The sequence below is a fragment of the Apiotrichum porosum genome, assembly GCF_003942205.1.
Source record: "Apiotrichum porosum strain DSM 27194 chromosome Unknown scaffold_17, whole genome shotgun sequence".
Classification (NCBI taxonomy): Eukaryota; Fungi; Basidiomycota; class Tremellomycetes; order Trichosporonales; family Trichosporonaceae; genus Apiotrichum; species Apiotrichum porosum.
In genome coordinates, this window is record NW_021167124.1 from 1 (window position 1) to 26,584 (window position 26,584).

The 26,584-nt window shown below is 59.5% G+C and overlaps 13 protein-coding genes across 13 annotated transcripts; 7 read left to right on the forward strand and 6 right to left on the reverse strand.

The window, feature by feature from the left end:
* Nucleotides 1-9: 9 nt before the first annotated feature.
* On the forward strand, nt 10-891 carry EHS24_003478 (uncharacterized protein; the record flags this gene model as incomplete). The annotated part of the gene is made up of 1 exon (XM_028619151.1): nt 10-891. A coding segment is annotated over one exon (882 nt), but the record flags the coding sequence as incomplete, so codon positions are not given.
* A 371-nt stretch (nt 892-1,262) lies between these two features.
* EHS24_003479 (uncharacterized protein) lies at nt 1,263-2,856 on the reverse strand (the record flags this gene model as incomplete). Its single annotated transcript, XM_028619152.1, has 7 exons — nt 1,263-1,844; nt 1,884-1,991; nt 2,039-2,116; nt 2,191-2,253; nt 2,303-2,493; nt 2,603-2,733; nt 2,813-2,856. The coding sequence occupies 7 exons, from the start codon at nt 2,854-2,856 to the stop codon at nt 1,263-1,265; spliced, it is 1,197 nt and encodes a 398-aa protein (XP_028472326.1).
* A 479-nt stretch (nt 2,857-3,335) lies between these two features.
* EHS24_003480 (uncharacterized protein) lies at nt 3,336-4,226 on the reverse strand (the record flags this gene model as incomplete). Its single annotated transcript, XM_028619153.1, has 5 exons — nt 3,336-3,401; nt 3,463-3,549; nt 3,642-3,839; nt 4,043-4,101; nt 4,193-4,226. 5 exons carry the CDS (start codon nt 4,224-4,226, stop codon nt 3,336-3,338), a joined length of 444 nt encoding a protein of 147 aa, XP_028472327.1.
* Nucleotides 4,227-4,622: 396 nt separating this feature from the next.
* EHS24_003481 (uncharacterized protein) lies at nt 4,623-5,836 on the forward strand (the record flags this gene model as incomplete). The annotated part of the gene is made up of 4 exons (XM_028619154.1): nt 4,623-4,860; nt 4,902-5,005; nt 5,047-5,270; nt 5,320-5,836. 4 exons carry the CDS (start codon nt 4,623-4,625, stop codon nt 5,834-5,836), a joined length of 1,083 nt encoding a protein of 360 aa, XP_028472328.1.
* Nucleotides 5,837-6,330: 494 nt separating this feature from the next.
* Nucleotides 6,331-7,069, forward strand: EHS24_003482 (uncharacterized protein; the record flags this gene model as incomplete). Its single annotated transcript, XM_028619155.1, has 7 exons — nt 6,331-6,488; nt 6,540-6,572; nt 6,622-6,632; nt 6,677-6,689; nt 6,754-6,790; nt 6,849-6,948; nt 7,035-7,069. 7 exons carry the CDS (start codon nt 6,331-6,333, stop codon nt 7,067-7,069), a joined length of 387 nt encoding a protein of 128 aa, XP_028472329.1.
* A 3,777-nt stretch (nt 7,070-10,846) lies between these two features.
* EHS24_003483 (uncharacterized protein) lies at nt 10,847-14,245 on the forward strand (the record flags this gene model as incomplete). The annotated part of the gene is made up of 6 exons (XM_028619156.1): nt 10,847-11,042; nt 11,093-11,194; nt 11,237-11,310; nt 11,358-11,431; nt 11,475-12,204; nt 12,260-14,245. 6 exons carry the CDS (start codon nt 10,847-10,849, stop codon nt 14,243-14,245), a joined length of 3,162 nt encoding a protein of 1,053 aa, XP_028472330.1.
* A 224-nt stretch (nt 14,246-14,469) lies between these two features.
* EHS24_003484 (uncharacterized protein) lies at nt 14,470-15,601 on the reverse strand (the record flags this gene model as incomplete). Its single annotated transcript, XM_028619157.1, has 7 exons — nt 14,470-14,601; nt 14,663-14,769; nt 14,859-15,021; nt 15,070-15,140; nt 15,207-15,271; nt 15,340-15,374; nt 15,413-15,601. 7 exons carry the CDS (start codon nt 15,599-15,601, stop codon nt 14,470-14,472), a joined length of 762 nt encoding a protein of 253 aa, XP_028472331.1.
* A 714-nt stretch (nt 15,602-16,315) lies between these two features.
* EHS24_003485 (uncharacterized protein) lies at nt 16,316-17,037 on the forward strand (the record flags this gene model as incomplete). The annotated part of the gene is made up of 4 exons (XM_028619158.1): nt 16,316-16,332; nt 16,442-16,697; nt 16,787-16,940; nt 16,988-17,037. 4 exons carry the CDS (start codon nt 16,316-16,318, stop codon nt 17,035-17,037), a joined length of 477 nt encoding a protein of 158 aa, XP_028472332.1.
* A 620-nt stretch (nt 17,038-17,657) lies between these two features.
* On the reverse strand, nt 17,658-18,963 carry LAG1 (sphingosine N-acyltransferase lag1; the record flags this gene model as incomplete). The annotated part of the gene is made up of 3 exons (XM_028619159.1): nt 17,658-18,197; nt 18,266-18,553; nt 18,607-18,963. The coding sequence occupies 3 exons, from the start codon at nt 18,961-18,963 to the stop codon at nt 17,658-17,660; spliced, it is 1,185 nt and encodes a 394-aa protein (XP_028472333.1).
* A 767-nt stretch (nt 18,964-19,730) lies between these two features.
* On the forward strand, nt 19,731-20,702 carry EHS24_003487 (uncharacterized protein; the record flags this gene model as incomplete). Its single annotated transcript, XM_028619160.1, has 4 exons — nt 19,731-19,843; nt 19,954-20,345; nt 20,389-20,464; nt 20,513-20,702. 4 exons carry the CDS (start codon nt 19,731-19,733, stop codon nt 20,700-20,702), a joined length of 771 nt encoding a protein of 256 aa, XP_028472334.1.
* Nucleotides 20,703-20,821: 119 nt separating this feature from the next.
* On the reverse strand, nt 20,822-21,592 carry EHS24_003488 (uncharacterized protein; the record flags this gene model as incomplete). Its single annotated transcript, XM_028619161.1, has 5 exons — nt 20,822-20,904; nt 20,962-21,071; nt 21,109-21,136; nt 21,183-21,261; nt 21,299-21,592. 5 exons carry the CDS (start codon nt 21,590-21,592, stop codon nt 20,822-20,824), a joined length of 594 nt encoding a protein of 197 aa, XP_028472335.1.
* Nucleotides 21,593-21,871: 279 nt separating this feature from the next.
* Nucleotides 21,872-23,241, reverse strand: ERV25 (vesicle coat component; the record flags this gene model as incomplete). The annotated part of the gene is made up of 6 exons (XM_028619162.1): nt 21,872-21,993; nt 22,075-22,223; nt 22,344-22,432; nt 22,472-22,601; nt 22,667-22,670; nt 22,785-23,241. The coding sequence occupies 6 exons, from the start codon at nt 23,239-23,241 to the stop codon at nt 21,872-21,874; spliced, it is 951 nt and encodes a 316-aa protein (XP_028472336.1).
* Nucleotides 23,242-23,614: 373 nt separating this feature from the next.
* On the forward strand, nt 23,615-26,065 carry EHS24_003490 (uncharacterized protein; the record flags this gene model as incomplete). The annotated part of the gene is made up of 3 exons (XM_028619163.1): nt 23,615-23,808; nt 23,849-24,992; nt 25,040-26,065. The coding sequence occupies 3 exons, from the start codon at nt 23,615-23,617 to the stop codon at nt 26,063-26,065; spliced, it is 2,364 nt and encodes a 787-aa protein (XP_028472337.1).
* Between the last annotated feature and the right edge of the window lie 519 nt (nt 26,066-26,584).

The window sequence follows — 26,584 nt, forward strand, 5'->3', positions numbered from 1 at the left end:
GAGGCCGAGGTCATCTCGCGCGGTTACCCTGCCTACACCACCTCTGTTGGCTGGCTCGGCTACGACGACGCCAAGGTCGAGCGCCTGACCAAGGAGTCGCTCGCCCAGGGCTTCAACCACTTCAAGCTCAAGGTCGGTGCCGACGTCGAGGACGACCTGCGTCGCGGTGGCATCATCCGCCGTGTCATTGACGACCCGGCCAACATGCCCGCCGGCCGCACCGTCGACCCCAAGACCATCGAGGGCAAGAACGCCGGCCCCACCGGCTGTGTGCTCATGATCGACGCCAACCAGGTCTGGGACGTGCCTCAGGCTATCGAGTACGTCAAGAAGCTCGAGCCCCTCAAGCCCTGGTTCATCGAGGAGCCCACTGCCCCCGATGACGCCGTGGGCCACTCCAACATCCGCAAGGCCCTCAAGCCCTACGGCATCGGTGTCGCTACCGGCGAGCACGCGCACAACCGCATGGTCTTCAAGCAGCTGCTCCAGCTCGACGCCATTGACGTCTGCCAGATCGACTCGTGCCGCGTCGCCGGTGTCAACGAGATCCTCGCCATCATGCTCATGGCCGCCAAGTTTGGCGTCCCCGTCTGCCCCCACGCCGGCGGTGTCGGTCTCTGCAACATGACCCAGCACCTGTCGCTCATCGACTACATTGTCGTCTCGGGCTCGATGGAGCGCAACGTCCTCGAGTACGTCTCGCACCTCCACGACCAGTTCGAGCACGGCCCCACCATCAACGCCGACGGCCGCTACAACGTCCCCCAGGAGCTTGGCTACTCGGTCGACTTCACCGAGGCCGCCATGCGCGACTATGTCTTCCCCGAGGGCCCTTACTGGGTCGCCGCCGCAAAGGGCGAGGAGTTTGCCGGTGCCCCCATCCACCACTAAATCATTCAAGACTATAGTCTATTGTATATTTCACAAAACCGCTAGGTTGTTGCACGCATGCATAGGTACAGAAAAGAAAACAAGAACCACACAAGTTGCAGGAAGCGAGCGAGCGAGTCTTGGTGGTGCAGAAGCGTGAGGCTCAGACACTCTTGATGCCACACAAATAAATGTTCAGTGGCGCGTCAATCACTCTCACCGGCCCGGCGATCCGGCTGCCACGTTCCCATATCTCTGTTCAACACTCTCACACATGCATGGGGGGGCTCAGATAACAACGCCTGGGAGATGGGGGATAGATATACCGGGGAACACGCGAAATTAGGCAAAAGGGGAAAAGGGGACAGACATCATCAAACGCTCTCCTCTCTCTACTGGGGGTTGTCGAGCTGGCCCGAGAAGAGGAGCTCGATGGCCGCCTCGACGTTTCCGCCCGTCGAGCGGAGGGCGCGGATGTTCTTGGCCGAGTCCCACAGGCCCATGGCGCTCAGCTGGCCCAGCTGCGTAGCGTAGATCTCCTCGGGGGGCCGGGTGTCGCGCGGCGCCGCAGCAGCGGCGGGAGCTCCGCCGAACGGCGAGCCGCCGCCAAACATCATCGACGGGTCCATGCCGAATGGGAACGCGCCGGCGCCAGCGCCGCCCGCGCCCGCACCGCCGAACATCGAGGCCCAGGGGTTGGCGGCCGCGGCAGCTGCGGCGTCGCCAGCTGCCGGGGTCGCTCCAGTGGCGGCACGGGGTGCGGCGGGGGGCGCGCCGGTCGCGCCTGCGGCCTGGGCGAAGAGGTTGGTGGGACCGGTCTCGGCGCCGGGAGCGGCGGCGGCGCCAGCACCAGCAGCACCGGGAGCAGCACCGCCGAACATGCCAGGGAAGCCGCCCATGCCGCCCATACCACCCATACCACCCATACCAGCCATGCCGCCGGGGCCACCCATGGCCTGCTGCATCTGCATCATCTGTTATGGGTCAGCATGATGTGTGAACTGTGTACCCACCCGGCGGAGCGTCTCTGGGTTGCTCATCATCTCGCGGAAGAAGGGGCTCTGCATCATCTGGCGGACTTGTGGGCCCATGGCCTGGAGCTGGGGGTTGGAGGCGATGATCTGACGAGCTGTCAGCATGGCGCTTCAGTCAGGCTGCTCGCACTCACCTGGTCAAGGACCTCGGGACGCGCCATCAGGTCGCTCATCTGTCGCATAAAGTCCGGGTTGTCCATGAGGCCCATCATCTGCGTAGATGTCAGTGTCAGTCCGGTCCGGGCTGCGCGTGGAGCCGATCAGGGAGGTGGGGGGGAGCACGTACAGCGTTGGGGTCGTTGAGGTTACCAACACCCATGCCCTGGAACGGGTTGAAGCCAGCCATGCCCTGCTCAGAGTCAGCTTGGTAGAGCACCCGACCAGCTGCGACAACATACGTGGTGGTAGTTCTCGACACCGTCAACGACATTGCCCGCGGCAAGACCGGTTCCCATGTTCTGGGGCAGCCTGGGCGCCTGGGCAGCGGCGGCCTGGGCGGCAGGCGGCTTGTTCGACTTGACCATGTGGATGGTGTGGCCGTTCTGGATCTTGTAGCTCGTGATAGTCTCCTCGTCCTTGAGCACCTTGCCTGAGAGGGGGGGGGGAGTTGTGTCAGCAAGGAAGGCCGCAGTGCAGTCCCCGCGCCACCGTGGATATGGACCATCACCACGGTAGACGCCAGCAGACGACCGACGTACCAGAGTAGATCAGACGCTGGCTGTCCTTGGGCACGTCCGACTTGGCGGCGACGGCCTCCTTGAGGTCGCCAATGGTCTTGGAGGGGTCGATGGGGATCGAGAGCTTGAGCTCGGATGGGCCCTTGACCGTGCTGTCGCGTCGGTCAGCGTCTGGGGGCTCCGGTGGGGTTGGCTGGCGGCGCCAAGGAGGACGCCGAGGGGAACACGTACATGGTGATCTCCGATGCGGAGGAAGAGGAAGAGGCGTCCGCCATGGTGTCTAGTCGAGGCGGTTGTTGGTGGAAAGGTGGGGAGCGACGGTGTGTGGTGGATAAGAAGGAGAGAACGTCGAGGAAGGATGCCGCCCGTGGTGGATCGGGTCCGTCGGTGGGTGGTAAGCGTTGCGGGGGTCCAGCGCTCTGGGCCGACCGACCGGACGCAAGTGGCGCGTGGCGCGTTGCGGACCTGGCCGTCGGTCTTGATCACCCATATGTCGTCCCCCATGCATAATGCCCTCCACAGACACCGTCTCGCTCGCTCGTATTCATAATCAAAGGTACCCCAAGCATGCATATGGCGTCGTTCTGTACTACCTCATCGCATGACTTGCTTCTATGGAACCCAAGCCGCCGCGCGGGCGCGCCCGCGAGCGTGACTAGGCGTCTTCGCCGTCTTCCCCACACTCCCCTCTCCCTCTCAAACACTCGCTGCCCCTCTCTCCGATGAGGGCAGCAAGGATAGTCCGGTCAATCACTTAGTCAAAGTTGCTGCGGTCGTAGTTGGCGCCACCGGCACGACGCAGGCGGGTAACAACCTCCTCCTGTGGACTGTCAACATCGAGCTAAACAGAAAGGCGAGAGGCTTAGCTCCGCGACACTCACCTCGTCAAGGTCGTGGAGGTTGGAGGCAGAGATCTCGATCGAGTACGAGCGGATGACGTTCTTGACGTCGGCAGAGTGCACAGAGACCTGTATGTCCGTCAGCAAAAGGGGGAGGGATCTCGGACAACCCGTTTCGGACAACCTGGACACAAACGCCCAGTCCTGCCCGTCTGACTCACCTTGGCACGGCGCATAATCTTCACGCCCTCTCCGATCCAGGTAACAAGGGCAAACTTCTCGCGGAACGAGTGCTCGTCGTTGGCGTACTTGACGCGAATGAAGCCGAACGAGGCCTTGGCGGGGTCAAGCTTGCCCTTGAACTCGTCCAGGCCACCCGAGCCAGTCGCCGAGAGCACGAGCTTGTCCGAGCGGTCCGACTGTACCAGTTGTCAGCGGGCGTCTTTGCAAAGTCGGTAGTAGCTGCAGCTAGTTTGCGATGCAGAGGCGCTCCTGGCGGGCGGGGCGATCGGCGCTGGACGCCATGAACAGGCATATATGGTATAGCCGGGTCTAGCAGGAGCACTCCTGTACTCCTGCTTTCTGGGATTTCCCGACGCGCAGAATGTTTTTCAAAACGCACCTCGTAGTCAAGGAGCAGCCAGTTCGAGTCGTCCTTGTCCGAACGGACGAGCTCGTATGCTGACCGACGTCAGCCTTTTGTCTTGTGGTCTTGTGGGCGTTCCGGATAAAGTCCGAGACGTGTTTGTGTGCGTGTCCAGGTGTTACTCACCCTCGGCGATCTTGGGGTCCTTGCAGTCGGCCATTGTGGGAGAGGAGAGAAGCGAGGGAGGTCTATGGGGAGGGTATCGGTGTGTTATGTGAGGTGCCAGCTGTAATCTGTAAATGTGCAGAGCGATTCAAGACTCGCTCTGGGCGCGGTGGAGTGGAGTGCCTGCGTGGAGGCGGGTGGGCGATCGCTGCCCAGGGTGTAATGCACGTGACTATTAGGAAATGGGGTTAGAGAAACCAAATTGGGCCAATTGCGTGATTAGAAAAGGCGTCATTGAAATGACACAGCCAGAGCGACAATGTGTGTGTGTGGGCCATATGGCCAGGCACGATACAACGGGGTCCACCTCATCTGACGCCTTCTCTTCCTCTTCCTCGACCTTCCACTCCCTCCTTTTATCCTCGTTCCCAGCATCCCACACGGTTCAAGCATGGACCGCGTAGAAGAAATCCAGTCGGCCGCTCAGTCGGCGGCCGCTCGCGTCTCGGACAAGATCCTCGAGCTCAGCGAACAGCTCGGTGCTCACCCAGCCGTCAAGAGCGCCCTCGACCACCCCATCTTCCAGCACGAGATCTTCCAGCATCCCGCTTTCCAGCACCCCTTGCTGCGCGACCCCATGGTTCTGGCAGCGATTGCTGGTCTCCTTGTGATCCTCCTCGTCTTCTCTTGTGAGCTAATGTCACCATGTGCTTGTCAAGCTGACGTCCAGGTTTCCCCTCGAGCAACAAGGCGACTGTCGCCCGCCGTGCTGGTACTCGGACGGTCCTCTTTGTTGGTCCTCCTGATAGTGGAAAGACGGCCCTCTTTGCAAAGGTGAGCTACATTTTTATGGTACGCAGAAGCTCATCTTTTAGCTCTCGCAAGACGAGCGGCCGCCGACTCACACCTCCCTCCTGCCCTCGGTGTCCACTGTTGCCCTTCCCTCTGACGGCGGCAAGCCCAAGGCCATCCGCCTCGTGGACCTTGCGGGCCACGCCCGTCTTCGTGACCAGGTCGGAGAGCACGTCGAGACTGCGGACGCTGTTGTATTTGTTGTCGACGTGGTCGCCCTTGTTCGCAACGCTGCTGCTGCTGCCGAGTACGTTCTTCTCTCCTCTGTTAACTGGTGACCGTTTCTAACAGTACAGGGAGCTTCCGCCTCTCCTGACCCAGCTCGCCGGCTCGGCCTCTCGCCGTGGCCTCTCTGCGCCGGCTCCCCAGCTCCTCATCCTCGGCAACAAGACCGACCTCCTCGCCCGCGACGCTTCCAACACATCCCCTCCCGAGCTGCTCCCGCAGTCGCGCGCGACGGCCCACGAGCGTGTCCAGTCCATCCTCACTCGCGAGATGGACCGCCTGAAGACGGCGCGCGGTGCCGGTGGCGTCGGCGGCCGTATCGAGGGCATGTCGCGCGTGTCTTCTGGCGGCCGTGGGTTCTGGGCTCGTCTGTTCGGCGGCGGCGGCGCCAGCACCGAGCCCGAGGCCAGCACCGAGGACGACGAGGCCCTTGTGTGGGGCGGTGCCGGACCGTTCCGCTGGGAGGACATCGAGGGTGTCGATGTCTCGTGGGCGGTGAGCGGTGTCGGCTCGGCCAACTGGACGGCGGTGACCGATGGTGTGGGCAACGGGCTGGACGAGCTCACGGACTTCCTTGCGGACCTGTAGAGTGATGCAGAGTGTTCGGGTTTTGGCCGTCAGGTGGCAGCAGGTGGCAGCAGGTGGCAGCAGGCTGCAGACCTGCGAGTTTCTTACCGTCAGATTCGACTGAGCGAATGCTCGGTGCCCCCCACTTATCCTCTAGCAGCTGCTGTTAGCCTCTTAGTACATGCGCCTCAAGCGCTCCCTACCTTTTCGCTGAAATTAAGCTTGCACGCCTACCTATTGGCATGTCGCAGGCCGCGCGTCGCACCCTTTGCACTTGCACCATTGCACCGGATCGCCACAGCTTGGGGGGAGATGGGGGGAGAAGGCCGATGCGCGCGGGGGGACTGACGTCACATCCACAATTTGCTCCCGTTAGCCGCCCGTCCAGACGCCACCCAGCTGTGCCGTCGCTGTGCTGCGCGCGGCCGTTTTGTAGTCACCGTCGCGCACATGTCATTGTCTTTCTGCTTCTCCCTCTCTCCTCTTGACAACACAAAGAACACACCACATCCACCATGGCCAGGGGTTCCGACATTGTTATTGCCGTCATCGCCATCCTCTTCCCGCCCGCCGCGGTGGCGATGCTGACTGGTATGTCTTACGCTGGTGGCCTCGCGGCCACTCGCTCGCGTCCCCACCCATTAGTTGCTGACTCCCAACAGGTTGCGGCTGTGTATGTCTCCGGCGCCGAGATGGTTTGGAGACGTTTGCTGACGGGTAACAGGACCTCCTCATCAACATCTGTCTTACCCTTCTCGTAAGTGACACGATTGTGATGGGGCAACGTGAGATACTGACAGTTGCAGGGCTACATTCCGTGCGTCTTCCCTCCATTGATAGCTGTAAGCGACGCTGACGCAGGTATCTTCGAATTGTCCTTACCTGTACATCAATCGTCTGCCTCTCTCAATGTCTCAATCTCAACCTTGACCGTGCAGCGGCCACATCCACGCCTTCTGGATCCTGTGGAAGAAGGTATGCGTTATCGCGCCCCCCTCTCCCCGCCAGTAACCATTCCGCTAACACCTCGTAGATGAAGGCCGAGGAGCTCTACGGCGTCCAGGGCTACCAGTACCTCGGCAACGGCGAGTTTGTCGCCGTCGCCGGCGGACCTCCCCAGGCCAACCACCGCGGTGAGTATCTCGCTCAGCAATCATCGTCAATGAGCGAGACCCTAGACTCCCAGGCTCCGCAGCACCACCTGTACTGACGCTCCCAGCCCCTCCTCCCCCGCACTACGGCTCCACCCGCTAATCGCCTTGTGGACACGGACAGCGCCCGCCCAACCCGCGAATTCTAGCGACGGGCGCACGCGTCAAGGCCGCAAACGGTCACCGTTTAATTTAGGACCTTGCGTGCCCTCTCCTTCGGCCAAAGCCAAAGCCTTACGAACACGAAGTGCCTCCTATGACTCGTATGAACTGTTTTTATTCTTCATTTTCCCTGGCCGGTGTGGTGTTTGTGTATGTAGCGGGCTGCACGCGATGAGGTTCGAGGCGTGTGGGTTGGTGTGGTGTTGACCGAAGGATCGGTGGAGGCAGCCCGGTGTGAGACACTAATCTCGGGCGGGCCTGACACGGCTGGCATTCATGGCCCTGCTTGCCGCGTTTCGTTGCGGCGCATTTCACCGCCGCCACTGCAGCCATGTTCGGGCTCTCAACGTGTGAGGTTTATGCAACGGAGGAGGAGGTGAACGCCTTGGCTGTCTGCAGCCGGTGGTTTGGGCCATGCGGCAGAGACAGACTGGGAAGCTGGGAATTAGGCCAGATTGAGGTGTTCCACATTTCAGCACTTTTGTACGGGTCATAATTAATCACCTGTCCTTTCATCTGTTGACCATGTGTGTATCACTCCCTGTTATGGACAAAGGCGCGGTGAACCTCATATCTATGATCCCTTGTTATTTATGGGCATTGTAACGGAGGCAGTTATTGAACGTCTTAATCGTGACTTCAGCCCGCCACCAGTTTGGTTGCGAGTAAAATACATAATAACAAGAAATAAATTATTCATGTCATTTGCTTGGACCCTCCACAATGAAGCGGAAGACGGCTAGAAGAAACGCTGGGAACGCTTCCAAAAGTCCTCATAGCCCAGATACTTAGCATATTCGGCACCCCGGATACACCATGACCGACGGTATTGAACCCATGTTGAAACAACTCGCACATGCCATTATGTTGTCTGACGAGGTCAAAGCCCTCTCACATCGACAGAAAGGTACGATTGAAAGCGATGATTTCTTCGATTTCTTGCTCGCTCACCTATATTGTCAAATGTAGTGCAAAATTTTGAGTTGTCCCACGTATGACCGCTCCGCTGTCTGGCCGTTTGCGTCTTCCATGTTTGCCACATCTCGTTCATATTGAGCGCGGCACTGTACGCGAATATGCGCTTGTTCACAGTCCGAGTTTCGGAATGCCACATACTTGCCGATGTCTCCCATCTCGCTCTCTCTCTGTCATGTGAAATACCCAGTACGAGCCAGACGGCGGCCAACATGAGCTGCCCACAACTAGTGGAAACTCTCTCGAATTTCTCATAATGGGTCCCCATCGTCTGACTCCAACGGCCAGTGTGAATGGTCAGACGGACGGCAAGCGTTGAATCCCATCCTCCACTGCCCCTGTTGTTCATACAAACATAACACAGGGCGTTGGCGGGCTACGTGAGGTCCATGTACCCATGATCCGAAGGTCCAAGGTACCATCCGTGGGTACCTCACGGAAATGGCTTCCGGAGACGAAGAGACTTGCCTGACAGCACATACCAAGGGTTGCTGTTGCTGATGCCGTTCCTTGGCAGTCACAAGTCCGTCCCGCCACTAGCCCCTGTGTACTACTCCTTGCGTCGCTGTTGCGCTCGTGTGTGTGTGTCTGTGGGGGCATGCTTCGCAAATAAAGGGACTAGGTATCGTGGATGCAAATGAAAAGTCACGCCTCAGTTCTCAAACGTACTGTCCTGGCCTGCGCTATCATCCGAGGTCCCGAGATTGAAACAAGAGATCTCAGGTTGTTTGTAGTTCTTGCCGGGACTGATGCGACAGACATCCGAGCGGACTTGTCCGCCCACAAGGGCCTGTGAGCTGTGAGGTCCTGAGGTCACGAGCCGACGAGAGATAGGGACATAGGGATGAGCAATATTCCTAACACCCCGTCTTGCTTGGCGGATCGGCGGTTTCCTGTTCCGACACAGTCGGTGCCTGTTGGTGACGCGCCGCGCATACCAACCCACCACCCACCAGCGTATCCATTCCAGCTCGTGTAAATTCCTTGGGATCCAGGTCAGATTTGTGGGAGTTAGCGTCCTTTGGTCGTGAGGCAAGTCGGCAGGGGCCGCGGGGCCGAGTACTGTAGTCATGGGCATACGTTCCGTCCAGCGGGTCATGCTCCCCGAACGATGTGGGAGAAGAAAAACTTGATGGCAATGAACAAACAGTCTTGGCGGCCTTGTGCTCGTGTTTATGCTGGTGACCAGGAATGGTGTGTTCGAGAATTCTGTACGCTTCGCGGCGTCGGATCGTCTCTTGGGTGTTGGTGTTTACTATAGGTTCTTCAAACCTGCCGCGACCACTTGTCTCATTCTGCCGGCTCCCCCCTGTGTCTTCCTTCTTGTTGAGTGTCCCTAGTTGCAGTTGCCAGTGACGAGCGCTGTATCTGTTCACCACGTTGTCTTTTTGCTATCCAACGTCGATACAAACACTAGCGACGTATTTCGCATACAGTACATATCCTGGATGCCGTTAAGCCAGTAACGTTCGGGACAGTGGTTGACGGCACAGACGTTTCAATGGATGGCTATGCGAAAGGCGAATGATGGTGCCTCAAGTCTCAGGTTCATCTTCGGCACCAGTCGTTATCAGCCATCCGCCCCACGCCTGTATGTTCAGTGCGTGGCAATTCCATGTGTGCATGTGGTGCTCTTCGGACCTCCAGACGACCGGAATCCCACTTCCCGGTGCTAAACACGGCTTGTGGTAACCAAGGCACTTGACTGTGTTTGTGTGTGCTGTCCGAGATCCTCGGAATGGTGCTCGACATCCCAAAACCAGGACAGAAGTGTCGAAGCGTATCGCATCTGGAACGGTCACTTCCCTTGTTTCCGACTGCTGGCGCTCCGCCACAAAGGAATGGTCCAGCTCTGCACAGAAGCTCAGAAGATCAGAAGCCGTCACGGATCACGGGCTCAAACGCGTGAATCTGGGACGACGCGACCGGCATTCCAGCCAGCAGCCGAAATTGTCTCACACGGCACACGTCAATTGAACCAACCTTGGTGCACTGACGCGCGCGGAATGCTGACCGCTTTCACCTCCCGAACTTTTCACACAGTAGCGTCTTGTTGTGCATGAGATCTCTGATATCTGATGCTTGGCTTCATCCCGTCGGAATCTACGGTCAGGTTAAATTGCAGTCCGCGGTGCCCGCCACAGTACGCGCCACTGTTCGGATGTGAGGCACGTGAAAACGATCTACCCATATACCGAGAACCGTTCTCGTAAAACCGCGTCCAAGGTGAACGCATGGGTTTCCTATGCCTGACATGTCGTTTAACACGGCAACAAGACTTTGGCTGCATGGGTAGTCTAAGCTGCTTGGTCCAACTAAGGCCACCCCTGGTGTCTGGCGCCTGATGGATCCCGACGGCCCCTGGTAACTGAGGGAGAGACATTGTGTCACTTCCGAAGCACCTCGAGGCCACATCACATCACACGAACACTCGGCTGATCGGCAGTGGCACAATCGACCAAGGAGTACATGCACGTTCCTATTGTGCATCCGGGTACCCGAGAGAACGTGGAGCGAGAGCAGAACTGTGTCGGATGTGGAACAAAACTCGAGTGGCGCGAGACAACGCACCCCGAAGCTTACCCACACTTTACCCTCCATCACCAACTCAAACTTCGAACCCCGCCAGTTCTCGCGTCCTCAGTAAACCGTTCGAGGGAATTTGGAACTTCAGAGGCACCCTACCCACCAGGCATCTCTTTGAACTCGCACATCTCTTTGTTCGTCGCATGGCAGGACCAACATGAGCACCTCCACAACATCCACGGCCGTGGCCACCACCGCGATCAAGATATTGAGTTCAACGATTCGGAGCACAGGGACTGCAGTCTCCACTGCTACCTCCAAGGCACTGTCCTCTGAATCGCTGTCCAAGGCAGCTACCACCACGACAGCCAAAGTCGCCAGTGTTGCCAAAGCAGTCTCCTCGAGCACACCGGGTCCGTATACCCCCTGCCCCGAGTGCCGCCGCTTTACTGACACCCCCCAGGGTCACTAAGCTCGACATCACTGGTCAAGGTGATCACCACCTCATCGTCAAAGCTTTCTACCACCCTCGCCACCACGTCCACCCTCACCACCACCTCCACAGGTACGCAAGGGGACCACCGGACTCGTCATGCTCACTTCTCAGGGCCATCTGCTGCTGCTGCTGCAACCTCATCCATCCTCTCCTCCATGACCAGCGCCGCCAGTGCAGTCGAGACGGTGAGTCTCAGCTTCAACCTCAGCCTCATCAAAGCTGACGATGACAGGTTGAGACTGCCATTCCCTCTGGCAAGAAGGCCTTTGCTTGGGCGTACATTCACGCACACCAGTCCCTCACCACGTGAGTACAAAAACACGCGGCACTTTCTGTGCTGATCTTGCAGCGACCCCACATATCGCTATGCGTACCTGTTCTGGATCCTCGTTGGCGCCTTGGCCATTGTCTACGCCATTGCACACCACTTTCGCCTGTCGGGAGGCTGGCTCGGTGCGTGGTACAACAAGTGGGGTATGAAACGCGGAACAGTCCGTTACGGTCCCAAAAAATCCGGGAGGTACTTTGTCCTGCCTTCCAACAGCTACTTGGTGACCATGGGCGTGTTCGTGTTTATCATGCTCATGCTGTTGCTCGCGGGTCCCGACCACATCGAGGAGAGCAAGGGTGTGTGGGAGATGAGGCGGTCGCTCAGTGACCTCAAGCGGTCGTTGGAGGAGGTGGAGATCATCAAGCCACTGCACAAGGAACATGTCGACAAGTCGGTGTGGACCTTGGGGAACCGCTTTGGCTTTATGGCGTTTGCCGCCATGCCCCTCATTGTGGTACTGGCACTCAAGTCCACCCCTTTTGCCCTGTTCACCATCCCATGGTTCACCGCGCTGCACTGGGACAAGGTCGGCACATTTCACCGTGCAGGCGGATGGTTTGTCTGGTGGATGGTCACGCTTCACGTCATCCTGTGGGTCATCCAGCTGTTCAAGGACCACTACGACAACCGGCCCATGTTCTTTGCCATGCTTGTCATCTACCGCTTCCGTTCGGCAATTGTCGCCTACGTTGCCATGACTTTGGCCATGCTCTTGTCCCTCCGCAAGGTCCGCAACAAGAGTTACGAAGTGAGTGCCACGAATGAAAAAAAAGGGTGGCGATAATTGACACCCATTTTTTCAGCTTTTCTACTTTTCGCACGTCATCCTCATGTTCATCATGCTCGTCTTCGCGCTCCTGCACCATGCGGTCATCTGGTACTGGATCGGTGCGGCACTCATGCTCTGGGGTGGCGACCGCGTGTTCCGGTGGACGCGAGGGGCGTGGATCAATGGCTCGTTTGGTTCCTCGCAGGCAATCAAGAGCGCCAACCCTCGTCTGGACGCGTACATGGAGAAGAACGGTGCACCTGTCCCCAGCATAGTGCCTCCGGGCATGGCACATGCCCAGCTCCTGCCGTCCCGTACTGTGCGGTTGTCTATCCGCACCGCTCGCCCGATCAAGTGGCAGCCGGGGCAGAGCGTCCTGCTCAACATCCCCGATCTGTCGCTCCTCCAGACCCACCCATTCACCATCTCCAACAACGACCCGCACGAAATGGTCCTGGTCATCAAGGCTCGAAAGGGTCTCACCCGCCAGCTGTATGACCATGTGGTGGCCATGACCAACGCCCAGGTCAACTCCCACGACAAGCGCGGCTCGGTCATTTTTAGGACTGAGCCCGTCCTGATGCGTGCCCAGATTGACGGTCCTCTGGGTTCCGCGGGCCGCGTGCCATGGACCGACTTTAGCAATGTGGTCATCATGTGTGGTGGTTCTGGGGTGACCTTTGGCCTCGCCATCTGCGACTACCTGGCCACGGTCATGAGTTCGCCCCAGTTCAAGGGCAAGACGCGCCGTGTCCGTTTCGTGTGGATTGTGCGCGAGTACGCCGAGATCACATGGGCCGCGTCGGCCATGTGCCGTTTCGCACACCTCCTCCAGGGAGAGCAGCTGCAAATTGACATCTTTGTGACCAACGGCGAAAAGTCGACACGGCCACAGCGAAAGCGTACTCCGGCCACATCGATGATCAGCGTCCAGTCGCCGGCGGACGCAGACGATTCCGAGTCGTCCGACGACGACGACGACGGCAAGGCGGCCGGTACCAACACCGGAAACAACCTCCGCCCTCCCCGCCCGTCCTACTATGAGCTACCTGGCCGGGAGCGCAAGGCGTCCACCGACACCGTCTCGTCGGCGTTTAGCGTCACCCCGCGCAGTTCGCAAGAGCGCGTGACGAGCGACATTGACCCCGAGACCGGCGCCGCGTACAATGACGAGGCGGCCATCCGCGGCTTGACAAACTACGGCGACGAGGAGGACGTCGACGACGCCAAGGAGAAGCGCCTCTCGCGCGCGTTCCAGCACGAAGGCAAGGCCCGCCGAGCTCGTTCTCGCAGGGCCGCCAGGGCGGCGAGCATGCCTGGCGCCGTGCTGCCGCCTGTCCCGCCCATGCCCGACCCCGCGACCATGCCCCCACCCCCGTCCCCGCCCAAACTCATGGTGGACATCTCTGCAGACCTGGAACGTGACGAACGCCGCCGGTCCCAGAAACCGCACATGCAGACCGAGGAGTCGCGGTCCATTGTTGCCACCGACTCGAGTGCGACGTTGCGCGACACGTACGGCCGCCTCACCGGCGAGTCTGGCATCCCCATTGTGTCGTACAACGACAACACTTGGGCCGCGTACGAGCGCTACGACCCATTCGGGGAAACGGGCAAGCTCTCCCCGGGCGCGTCGCTCGAGGACCTCGCGCTGCACTACAAGTCACTGACGTCGCGGACGCACGACATGGTGCTGCTGGACGACACGCCCGACGGCGCGGGCCACAAGTGCGACCACTGCGGCCGGGCGGCCAGCGACCAGCTGTGGATCGACGAGGGCGACTATGCCGCCGCCAAGATTCTGTCCGAGAACGCGCGAACGGGCCGCCCGCCGCTGGCGAGTATCCTCGAGGACGAGATGCGCAGCGCCACGGGCTCGACAATTGTGGCCACGTGTGGGCCCGTGGGCCTCAACACCACCGTCCGCAACCTCGTCTCGGCCGCCATTGACCCAGCCAAGATTCGCAACGGCGACCCCAGGGGTTACGTCACCATGTACTCTGAGGACTTTGAAATGTAGGCCGCCAGCTGATGCAGCTGAGGAGAGGGCCTGCTGGATATTATAAAGGATATTGTGAGGCGCGGCGATAGGGTGTTAGATAATGCTGTTTAGAAAGGGTACACGGCTTTCCTTATGCAGATAATCGGTTCTGGACGAGCGTGCGTGTTTCTCGTACCCCACTGTGTCCACCGCAGACAAGCCATGGAATAGCATCATGGCAGCCTAGACCTGTTTGCTAAGGCCTACTTGTGAAGGGCGTTGAGGATCCAGAAGACCACAACTGCAAAGGTAGCGCCTCCCATGTACGTGTAGAGACGCTCCTCGGGCTCCATCAAGTCCAGGAAAGGGTAAGGGAAGACGCCGTTGATCATCGCCTGAAAGCCCATGGTCAGCGACGATGCGGGATGTGCTCGCAGGCCCTTGAGAACAACGTACAGTGTACTCGACCCAGGCGGCGTAGCCAATGCCACAGAAGAGGCCGAGGATCATGACAATGCGGGTCGACGTAGGAGGGACGTACTTGACCTCGAGGTAGAAGAAATCTGTAATAGTGAGTCATTGCCCACGAGACAGACGGAATTCCTCGCAAGAAGTTGGCGCCACACGGCCGCCGCTTGAAATCGCCACCTACCGATAATGAGCGTCACGGCGGGGACGAAGTGAAGTCCAAGGTCGATCCAGAGAGGGATCCAAAGAAGGGCAGCGGAGGGGTCCATGCCAAGGGCATTAGTCGCGGCACCCTCCACGGCCTTGGGTGGGAGCATGAGATGCGGGGCGCAGATGACGAGCGGCCACTGCAGGCGGTTAGCTGCTGCCTACCTCTATTATCCTAGCTAACGCACGTAGATGGCAGACACGGTAATCTCAATAGGGAGCGCGATGAGGGCGAACATACGCTTCAGGACGTAGATGACTGTGAGGAGACTGTCAGCAGGCACGCGTACGAGAGGCAAGGCTTCTGAGAACGAGTAGTGCTCACGCATCTCATCTGGCGCGAGGTCCCTGAGCGCCGACAGCACCATGGTGGCAGTGGTCACGATGAACCTGTGGTCTGTCAGATATTGATCAACGAGCGCGTGACGACGGAGCGTGTTCATCGCGACACCACTTACGCGATGATGGTAAGGAACCTCAAGTCGCCGCCGTACTGGGTTGTCAGTTCATACCTTGTGTGGTTAAACTCACCATCTCCTTTGTCACGGGGACATTGGCCATGGCCTTGCCCAGGCTAAAGTACGATGCGAGCATGTACGCCGAGGCGAGCGAGTGGAAGACGAGGCGGTTCCAGCGGACAGGCTGGGGCTGCTTCTGAGCCGGCGCCGTGCGCTGGCGCGTGTCCGATGCGACGGGGGCTGGGGCAGTCTGTGACGACATGTTTGGGAGTGTGGCGAGGAGAAGGGAATGTGGTAGTGGCCCCCACTTGACTTGTAAAGACGGACAGTGGACAGACAAAGAAAGAGCAAACGTGGTGGTGGGATGTTGCGCGTGGTTTGTGGTGGCTTCCCTCAGGAACATCCGCAACTGGGCCCCCGGTCCATCCCGGCAACCAAAATGGCCGTCGAGTGACGTCGATCCACTCTGTCATAAATGAACTCTTCGAACTCTACTCTCACCCATCGTGCACAGTTACACATGTCCCATGGGGGAGAGTACGAATCGCAGGCTGCTTGCAGGCTACCCCGCCGCCGCAGGTGACGTCGAGGCTAGCCACAGTGACAAGGAGATAACCACGAAACAATAAGGGTGGGTTCTCTTTTATTTGGGTTGGCGCTCGCACCGTCCCCGTCATGCTACGCACCCATCCTTGTGCACCCAGAGTCATACAGGGGCCAGGCTAAACCTCGGGGTCTGTCTGTTGTCGGGAACGGTCAGCACACCCCGTCAGCGGTGACTTGAAGCGCTCAGGCCGTCGAGATGAGGCCGATGGCCATCGTTCGCTTAAGGCTTGGCACCGGACTAGTGCAACGCACATACCGTATGTGCGGCCCGCGGCCATCGCCGGCACTGGACAAGAAACATAAAATAGCCGCGACACCCATCACCACTTGTCCCCTTTCTTCCACGTACTGTCGGTCCACACGTCGCAACATGGTCGCCTTCTCGCTGTGAGTTTCGAGCAAGGTGGAAGGAGGAAAGGAGGAAGAAGGGTCAGGAAGGAAGACACCGGAAGGAAGACACCGACCGCGAGGGAAGACGCACCAGCTAACATCCCAGCACCAACCTCATCTCCAACCCAGGCTACAACGCCTCGTACCCGCTCCTCATCGTCGCCTGGGGCCAGAGCATCGCCGCCTCCCCGCGCGGCGCAATGCTCCAGCTTGGGTTCCGGGACAATGCGCAGCCGCGCGAGCTGCTGGCCAAGATTGAGGCCAGCGGCAAGCTCAAGCCCGCGACGATCGAAAAGCTCAAGCGCCGCCTGGCAGCACACCAGAACTGTCTCGAGGGCCTGCCCATGCTCGTGGCTGCTGTGGTGAGTAAATAGGGGGTGTGGCACATGAGATGCCACGACAGCGGACAGACCCCAGCTGTCATTCCAAGCACACACAGCTGACGTCCCAGGTCGCGGGCAACTCCGCCGGCCTGGACGCGGCGTACATGAACAAGATGGTGCTCGCGTACGTCCTCAGCCGCTTCGTGTTCGTGCACATGTACATCAAGGCGACGACCCAGCGCGCCTCGCTCGTCCGCTCGCTCGCGTGGTGGGCCGGTAACGGTAAGTCGGGCCCCTCCTCCTTCCGAGTGCGGCTGACAGGAGAACAGCGTGCTGGATCATGACCCTCATCAAGGCGGGCAGCAAGCTCAACGCTTAAGACGAAGAGCGAGGGGGGGTGAGGTCAGCAGAGGTGCATTCCTGGGACTCTGGCGACCGTTAGTAGTAGCCTCGGTACTACCTTTTGAGTGATGTCAGACCGTGGAGACAAATCTGTACACTCTCCAGGCCCGGCACGCGTCGGCATGGACCTGTTTTCTGCACGTCTCACGGTCTGCTCATCTCGGCCTACGTGTGCCGGCGCGTACGGAATGCGGGGGTTGGGCGCGCGTCCACCTCACGTCCTGCGTCCTGCGTCCTCTGTACCTCTCTCTGTACGTGCACAGACAGCTGCCGGCCTGCCCGGTCTAGGTTTTTGCTATCGCGACTGAACGAGCACTCGTATGCCCCGCCCCCGAGACCCGACTGAACGCCACGGCGCTGGACGGCATCAGGTACATGTCATGAACTTTCCGGGCCGTAGGGTAAAGTACCAGGGTTCGCCTGCTCTTTGTCCACTGTCTGTACTGCTGTCTGTAATGGGGGGTCTACATCTCTGGGGAGATATCGTCTACTCGTCTCGGTCGTACGCATCTACTCGCCCTCTCTCATCGCCCGGAATCTCCCGTCTCCCATCTCGCCATCTCCAATCTCCATCTCCTACAAAGCGGGACACTCGCGCTAGGTGCGGCGCTTGAGGCCCTGGGCGTGTCCGTTAATGGCTGTGGTGTGCACTGCCGACGTTGTCGCGTTGGCGACACCGTTTGTCTTTGTCGTCCGGTACTCGTTCTTGTTGGTCACGTCGTCCGAGTCCTCAGTGTCCTCGCTGTCGTCGACGAGCTCGGTCTCCTCGTCGTGGACGTTCTCGGCCTCGGCCTCGGACTCTTCTGCCATGTCCTCGCTGTCGGAGCGCGAGTCCTCGGCACCCTCGCCGCGGACCACTCGGATGGCCACACGGAGGGCCATCCAGAACCACAGAGAGCACAGGACGAGGAGGATCGACAGGAGGATGGTGAACGTCCAGTACATGAACGGGTTGAAGTAGTGGCCGGTCTGGTGGTTCCACTCGTACCGGATGTACACGGGCGGTCCGCTGACGCCGGTCTGGTACACCAGGCAGGCGAAGGCGATCTGGCGTGTGCCGAGCCACGAGAGGAGGAAGAGGACAAACGTCGCGTCACAGGCTGTCTTGAACTCGAGGTAGCGCAGGAGCTTGGCGAGCTAGAGAGGGATGGTGTCAGCCGGGAGGCGCACGTGCGTGTGGATCGTAAGATATGGCAACAACTTACGGGAAGGAGAATGTCGCAGACGTCCATCAAAGTGTGGATGAGGGTGCCGACACGGGTATAGTTGCCAACGTACGACATCATGACCAGGATGATGGAGACAAAGTGGTGGAAGCACATCTGCCAGTGGTCCTTGCGGCGCTTCTCCATGTTGATCACGTAGACCTGGTGGAACCACCATCCAAGCTGGCCCAGATAGTAGAACTTTGTGAGCCATGGGAGAGGGTGGTACGGGTAGGTACCCCACAGCTCCTGGGGAGAAGTCCTGTTCGGGATGCGGTAGAGGATGACCTGGACGAGTTAGCGCGAAATGGCTTTGGTTCTTTTTTATATAAAGCACACACCAGTCCGAGTGCCTCCGCCATGGCAAAGTAGAGCATGCTCCATCCCTGCTCGGCGAATCGTGCTGCGGCGTGTTCGTGCTTGCGGTCATGGGCGCGCAGGTGTCGCTTGCGCATTGCTGGGTCGTCGTACGCGTGGTTCAACTTGGCTCGGGGAATGTATGCGCGTGCAAATGGTGACAGGATGTACTCCATGACGATGTGGCGCGCGACTGTGAGGATGATGGCGGCAGTCACGACGAAGAGGACATCGTCGTAGCCCTTTTCGTACATTGTTGCTGGCAAGCCGTTCTCAAACCCGTCGATGGGGTACGACATGGTCAAGAACGGCCGCAGTGCTTGTGGGAGTGCGACAGGCATGGTGGGCGGGAGGGAGGGGGGGATCGTGAGCTCGCGGAGCCTCTAGCGTGTTTAAAGACGGAAAGTCGTGGGGTTGGCGTTAAGGCGTTCCCACTTGGGAACGTGTCCGCTGACGACGGAGCGACTGGTGGGTCGATGGAGGGGCGGAAAGAGAGTGGTGGGCGAGGTGGTGGTGAGGAGGAGGCGGTGGTGGTGAGGGACGCTACACGGGTAGCGATGAGACGAGAGCTGGTCAGAGGAGCCTGGCCTGTTTTTGTGTTGTAATTTTGTGGGGGGGTGGGCGAGAGAGAGAGATGCGATGGCAAGGATGTTGGGATGGTTGCCCGTCGCTAGAGTGTGTGGATGATGTGAAACGACCAGAAGGACAATGGCCCGCCCCGCCGGGGGAGACACCCACCCCCGCCACGCAGATCCAATGTTCGCCAGGCTCTCTCTGTCGCTACACGCTGCCTCTCTCTGCACTCTGACGCACAGCCCACGCGCTGCCAGCGCTGCCCGCCAGCGACACGTTTCTGGGGCAGCGAAAAAGGTAAGGGGACGCGCCTTGAGCTCGCCGTGTGGCCCTGAAACCATCTCGCTACGGGGGGGTATACGGGTAAAAGGGGAGGATCAGTTAAATAAATGACAAGGACCACATCTCTCTCTCTCTCCATCAGAGTCGGGAGATCATCCACAACCGGCGTCCGTTTATTTGCTTCGTCCGCACACACCCCAGCTGCATCCTCCTATCCGGCTCGTTCCTCTCCGCTTCCCAAATAGCCATCGAAATGGCGTTTGCTACTCCCTCGCCCACCCTCTTCATCGGCAACCTCGAGACCAAGACGAAAAAGCCAGAGCTCAGGCAGCAGCTGTACGCTCTCTTCACGCCTTTCGGCAGGGTGTGAGTAGTTTGTTTGTCCCATGGGCAGCGTTTGGCCGTCCACCCCTGCGTTGGATCTTGACCAGCCCGGACTTCTGAGAGTAAGAACTGTCCTGCTCACACACTCGCAGTATTGACGTGGTGGCGAAGAAGCACGATGGCGGCCGCGGACAGGCATTCGTCGTGTTTGAGGAGCAGGCAGCAGCGACCGCCGCGCTCCGTGGTCTGACCGGCGAGACCTTTTACAGCCGCAAAATCACCATTGCGTACTCGAAGACGGCCTCGAACGCTACCCTGGCGCGGATAGACCCGACCCAGTCGCGCGATGCCAAGGCTGTCGAGGCGGCCCGCTTGGTCGTGTCGCGTGCGCAGGGCGAGTACGAGCAGCTCGAGAAGGAGCGCGACGCGGCAGGCGGCAAGCGCGAGCTGGACGACGGCGAGGAGGCTGGACCCGCTACCAAGCGTGTCAAGCAGGAGGACGACGAGGACGAGATGGAGATTGAGATGGAGGACGACGACGATGGTGAGCTCGCGACAGTTGCGCAGCAGCTGATAATCAGTGGCAGGAGGAAGCGTGAACGTCATCTGCTCAAACTTGCCGGCCGAATGCAACGAAGACATTATGGGCGCCCTCTTCTCACAGTGAGCCAATCCCTTCGCAAGCGACATGGCAGCAGCTGACAGACTCAGATACCCCGGCTTCTCGCGCGCCACCCTCGTTCCCCCTACCTCTGTCCCATCATCCCACCCCAAGCCCAACGCCGGCGCAAACACCTTCCGGGCAGTGTTTGCGTCGCGCGCACAGGCCGAGGCTGCTATTGCGCCGCTCAACGGCTACCTCATGCAGCCAGGATGGGAGATGGGTGTTTCGATCGAGTAAAGGTGTGTTTGTTAGATACAGAGAGAGGGAGAATAGGGGAGTACACAGAGAGTATGTACATGCATGGAGCTACAGGATCATTGAGAGAGGAGTGTCCGGGTATGTCTCGCCTCTTCTGCCTACTCCTCGTCAGAGGACGCGAGCTGGTCGCGGGCCTCGGCCCTGAGACGGAGGTACGACCTCATGCGCTTGACGGCGCGTTCTGGGTACGTTAGGTGGGGGAGAGTTGAGGCGCATTCTTGGTGACCACTTAACTCACCCTGCTTGCCTTCCTCGGTCTGAATGGCCTTGACGGTCTCCTCGAGTTGGATGCGCGTCTCCTCGGTCTTCTGGTACATCGCGCGGCTGAAGTCGTGCACGAGCTTGAACCTGTGTGGGTCAGAGCTGCCACAGAGGAGTGACCCACGCGTCCGAGAGGACCTGCTCGCTGAACGCTGGCGTTTGTCAGTCATGGGTCCTTCTGGTTAGTTGGCTACCCACCGCGGACGTGCGTCGCCGTCTCGACCTGCAGCGCCTCCCATTCGGCGACCAGCTCGCGCTGCGCGTCGTAGTGGATGACCTGTGTGCTTAGGACCGGCGCAGCCGACAGCACATACCTCGGCAGCCGCGTCAAACTCGTCGCGCGCCTGGTTCTCCATGTCGTGGGCCGGGGCGACAGTCGGGTGCGCGGGGCTGGGCTGGTTCGTGCTGGCGTCGGTGTTGATGTCCTTGTTGGTTGTGGGGGAGGGGCAGGGAGGCGCCAGAGGAGGGGAGGAAGACGCGTCCTCGGGGTTGCTCGAGCTCGAAACGGGGCTGCTCAGCGCCTGGGAGACGCCTTCAAAGAACGAGGGGGGCATGTCGTTGAACACCTTGAGCATATCAGCGGTGGTGGATGCAGCGTCGTCCGTCATTGCGGGCGGGTGTATGAGTGAGTGGGAGAAACGAAGATGGGGAAGGAAGGCAAGGAAGGCAGTTATAGTGGGAGGGAAGGCGAGGAAGGTGCAAGGTGACTGGACATTGGGGGAAGGTGAGCCACACGACAACGCACGACAAGTCAGAACCACCGACGCGCTTGTGAGGGGTATCAGATGTGCATCGAGAGAGGGATTGCTAGGTCAGTCAACTGGGGGGCCCAGTCGAGGTGCACCTGCCTGCAGGTATATGTTCATAAATCATGCACGATAACACGCCTAGTCAATGAGGTACTTGCGCTTGAAGAACGAGCGAAGGTGGAAGAGCTGCCAGGCGCCCAGGGAAATGATACCAATGGTAATGATGACGGCAAACCACTTGACGCGGGCGTTGGTGCTCTCTGCAAGCGGGGTCAGCGCGACGCTCGCAAGCATTCTACGCCGGCTGGGAGCCATTTCACGTATGTTCAGCCGCCACGTACCGTTGGTGTCACGCATACGCATCTCACGGCGCTGCAGGTAGCCCATCTCGTCGACAATCTCCTTGACCTGAGCCTCGAGTTTACGCATCTCAACCTCGATCAACGAAAGAGACTCCTGGTTGGCAATGGCACTGAATGTCAGCTTGGGACTAGGACACAAAGCTCACTTGTAGTCAACGGCGTCGGCGCCAATGTCGACGTCCAGGTCGACAGTGCGGAAGCGCTGGGTGGGGTTGCCTGCAATGTCAGTTCGAGGTAAACCGCCTAACTCACTGTCCATGAGGACGTTCCTCATGCAGACGCCGACGTCGGCAGACTCGTGGGTGGTGATTGCCATACGGGTCTCACCCTTGAGGTCCTGTGCGGGTTAGACATGCCGAAGCTGGCGGAGACCCACCTTCTTGGCAAGGTAGACGTTTCCACGGTCCGAACCGTCAACAATTTCAACGTCGACGCGCATTCCCGGCACCATTGGCACGTTGGTGGTGACGATCACGAGGGTGTGCTCATTGGCGAAGTTCCAGACGCTGTGGTTGTGTCAGAAACACTGCTTTGAGAACGGAGGGGGTCATTGCTGTCACTAGGCACTCACCAGTCTGTGCGTGGTGGAGTGTAGTGGTAGTTGAGTGACGCGTGCAGAGCATGTGTGAGAGGGGTAAAGCGTCAGCGCGCTGGCGACGAAGATGAAAGCGACAAGCATGGAGACGTACAAGGCTCTGGGGAGACGTGGAGGTCAAACTTGACGGCCGCGGTCAGCGGTGCCTGCCACAGGAAGGTGAACACGAGCGAGAGCGCAAAGAGGATGGAGGTGGGACGGAGCGCCATTGTGGTAGCGAGGAGAGCGGGGTAGGTTGGGAGAGAAAGAAGCAGAGGACCTCTGGCCCAGGTGAAGTCGTGTGGCAGGTGTCGTCCGCGCTCGGCGCGTGTTTTGTTGGCTGCTTGGGCGTTCGTCAAAGGTTCGTGTCTGGGGGAGGAAGAAGCACAGGTTGTGTCGGTCGGCGTTGTAATGTCCACGACGGCGAGAAGCGCAGCGCCTGGATCGACCACGAGACCGTTGCGTCCGTTCTCCACACGCGACGTGGCGGGCCCAAACACGGTCCGCATCATGGCACCGACTGGCCGGTCCACGCCGGCAAGCTGCAAACTCAAATGAGCGGCAATAGGCATCCAAAGATAATGTTACGCAGGCCTATTAGGATTAGGCGTAATCCAAAGCAAAGATCGCTGTGTATCGGCACCTGGAAAGGTGCCTGGAGGCCCGTCGACCAAAGTCGTTTCCAGAGACCACTGACGTGCTTTTGCGAGTCGACAAAGAAAGAGGAGCAAGCTGTCTTGATTGTTTCTTCTCAACCCCTCACAACCCAACGCACGCACCCACCTCCCTCGGACCTTGGCCACCTGTATGGCCTTAAGGCATCGACTCGTCTCCCCATCCTCCCCACTCTCCCGCCTCCTCTCACCAACCTTGCGGCGTCAGACTATCCGTCTCGCTCACTCCTTGCCTCCGCCATCCCCGCGCCTCCACGTTCGAGCATTCACAATGTCCGCCGCTGCTTCTGGCTCGAACATGCCCGAGTGGTACCAGCCTAACAAGCAGGTCGAGGACCCCGTGCTCCGCGTCTACAACTCGCTCACCCGCTCCAAGGACGTCTTTGTCCCCACCAAGGGCCGTCAAGTCGACTGGTACAACTGTGGCCCTACCGTCTATGACGCGTCCCATATAGGTCATGCTCGGTGAGTGAGGTGGCTCGTAGTCAGAAACTAACCTCTACAGCAACTACCTCACCCAGGACATTGTTCGCCGCATTCTCCGCGACTACTTTGGCTACGACGTCAACTATGTGATGAACGTGACGGACATTGATGACAAGATCATCATGCGTGCCCGTGAGGGCTACCTCCTGAAGGAGACTGTTGAGAAGAACCCCGCCCTCACTGCCGAGCTCATCCAGACCGCCCGCAAGGCCTATGCCGAGTTCCTGCCCAAGCTCGTCAAGTCGCTCCCCTCGCCGGTCGAGTCGGGCAGCGACGACGCGCTCGAGCAGTTTGCCGCCATTGCTGCCAAGGATGCGTCTGATGCCGAGTTTGCTCGTGCTGGCCGTGAAAAGGAGGAGAAGTTTGGTCTCTACATCACCTCGCTGTCCAAGGCCCGCCAGGCTATTCTTGATGCCGAGAAGAGCCTCGCGTCCGGCAACACCCAGGGTGTCAAGGAGCTTGTTGACAGCACTGCCGACGTCCTTGGCCCCTACCTCGGCACCACGCTTGGCGACACCATCGCCGACCCCCGTGCCGTCTCGCGTGATCTCGCTGCCTACTGGGAGAACCGTTTCTTCGAGGACATGGACCGCCTCCGCGTCCTCCCTCCCGACACCATCACTCGCGTGTCCGAGTACGTCCCCGAGATTGTCTCGTTTGTCGAGAAGATTATCGACAATGGCTTTGCCTACGAGGCCGACGGCTCGGTGTGGTTTGACGTCGCCAAGTTTGAGGGTGCCAAGGCCGACGGCTTCACCCACGAGTACGCCAAGCTCCAGCCCAACTCGAAGGGCAACAGGAAGCTCATCGACGAGGGTGAGGGCGCCCTCACTGCCAACAAGGGCAAGCGCCAGGCCTCGGACTTTGCCCTCTGGAAGGCTCGCAGCAAGCCCGGAGAGCCTGCTTGGCCCTCTCCCTGGGGTGAGGGCCGCCCCGGATGGCACATTGAGTGCTCGGTCATGGCGTCGGCTATCCTTGGCCAGAACATGGACATTCACTCGGGTGGTGTCGACCTCATGTTCCCCCACCACGACAACGAGCTCGCCCAGTCCGAGGCATACCACGGCTGCAAGCAGTGGGTCAACTACTTTATCCACACTGGCCACCTCCACATTGAGGGTCTCAAGATGAGCAAGTCGTTGAAGAACTTTATTTCCATCGACGTGGGTGTTGCTTTTGTTGAACCGAGAGAAAAACCTAACCTCCTCAGGACGCGTTGAGAGACTACTCGGCCCGCCAGCTGCGCATGGCCTTTATGCTCCAGCAGTGGAATGCCAAGCTCGACTTCCGCAAGGACCTCGTTGCCGACGTCAAGACCAAGGAGGAGACCCTCGACAAGTTCTTCGCCAACGTCAAGGCCCGCATCAACGAGGCTGCTGCCCGTGGACCCAACACTGACGGCAAGCACCACTTTGACGAGCAGGAGAAGGCTCTCCTTGAGGACCTCCACAAGGCCCAGTACGACTTCCGTGTCGCTCTCTGCGACTCGTTCAACACGTCGCAGGCCCTCACTGTCCTCCTCGACATTGTGGGCAAGGCCAACGTCTACTTTTCGGGCCGTGCTGGCGAGTACAACATTGAGCCTGTCAAGGTCATTGCCCAGTGGGTGACCCGCATGCTCAGGATGTTTGGTCTGGCCGAGGGCAACGCTGTCGCGGACGCGACCGCCGTTGGGTGGGGCAAGGAGGGCGACTCGAACGACTCGGGTGACTTTGAGGCCAAGCTTGACAAGTACATCCGTGCTCTCTCGTCGTTCCGTGACGACGTCCGCAAGCTCGCCATTGACGGTGCTGCCAACAAGGAGATTCTCGCTCTCTGCGACCGTTTCCGTGACAACGACCTGGTCAACCTCGGTATCCAGCTCGACGATGGCCAGGGTGCCAACGGCTCGGCACTGTACAAGATTGTGGACCCCGCCGTCCTCATCAGGCAGCGCGACGAAAAGGCCGCTGCTGCCGCCGACAAGGCTGCCAAGAAGGCTGCCTCTGCGGCTGCTGCCGAGGCCAAGCGTATTGCCCAGCTCGAAAAGGGCCGCGTGGCGCCCGAGGACCTCTTCCGCCCCCCACAGGTCGCCGAGGGCACCTATTCGAAGTGGGACGAGCAGGGCTTCCCCACCCACGACGGCGAGGGCGCCGAGGTCAGCAAGAGCGCGACCAAGAAGTTCCAAAAGGAGCGCAAGCTCCAGGAGAGGCTCCACGCAGACTTCAAGGCGTGGCAGGAGAAGGGCGGTCAGTAGTCATCTCATATCCCCCATAATGCATCTACAGGAGCCCGTGAGGGGCTTCACTTGGTGATCTTTAAGATTGAAAGATTGTTAGTAGCGCGAAGCACGGAGGATTGGGCGACGCGCGAATGATTGGCGTTGATCGTCGAGCGTGGCGGATTTCCTTGTAGACAACAAAAACGCACCAGGAACAATGGTCTTCCGGTCTTGCCATCACCCACCCATCAGACCCCATCACCACAGTGCCCTCCAATGGTGGGAAGGGGTACAAGCCGTCAACAGGCCGTCAACAGGGGGCGGACAAGAGCTTGAAGGCGTTTCAGTCCATACAACCACCACAGAAAGACTCCGCTGTCAGTGTGATTGGCCAGGCTGCCTTCAACGTCCCATCGAGTAACTAGTGAAAGCAACCCATCGTGATGGAGTGTTGACAGCGGCTGCATTGGCATATAGGACGGGTAACATGGAGGTCTACCAGTATCACTCACAGCAGCAGCAACAGCAAACAACAGCACCACCATGACCAACTTT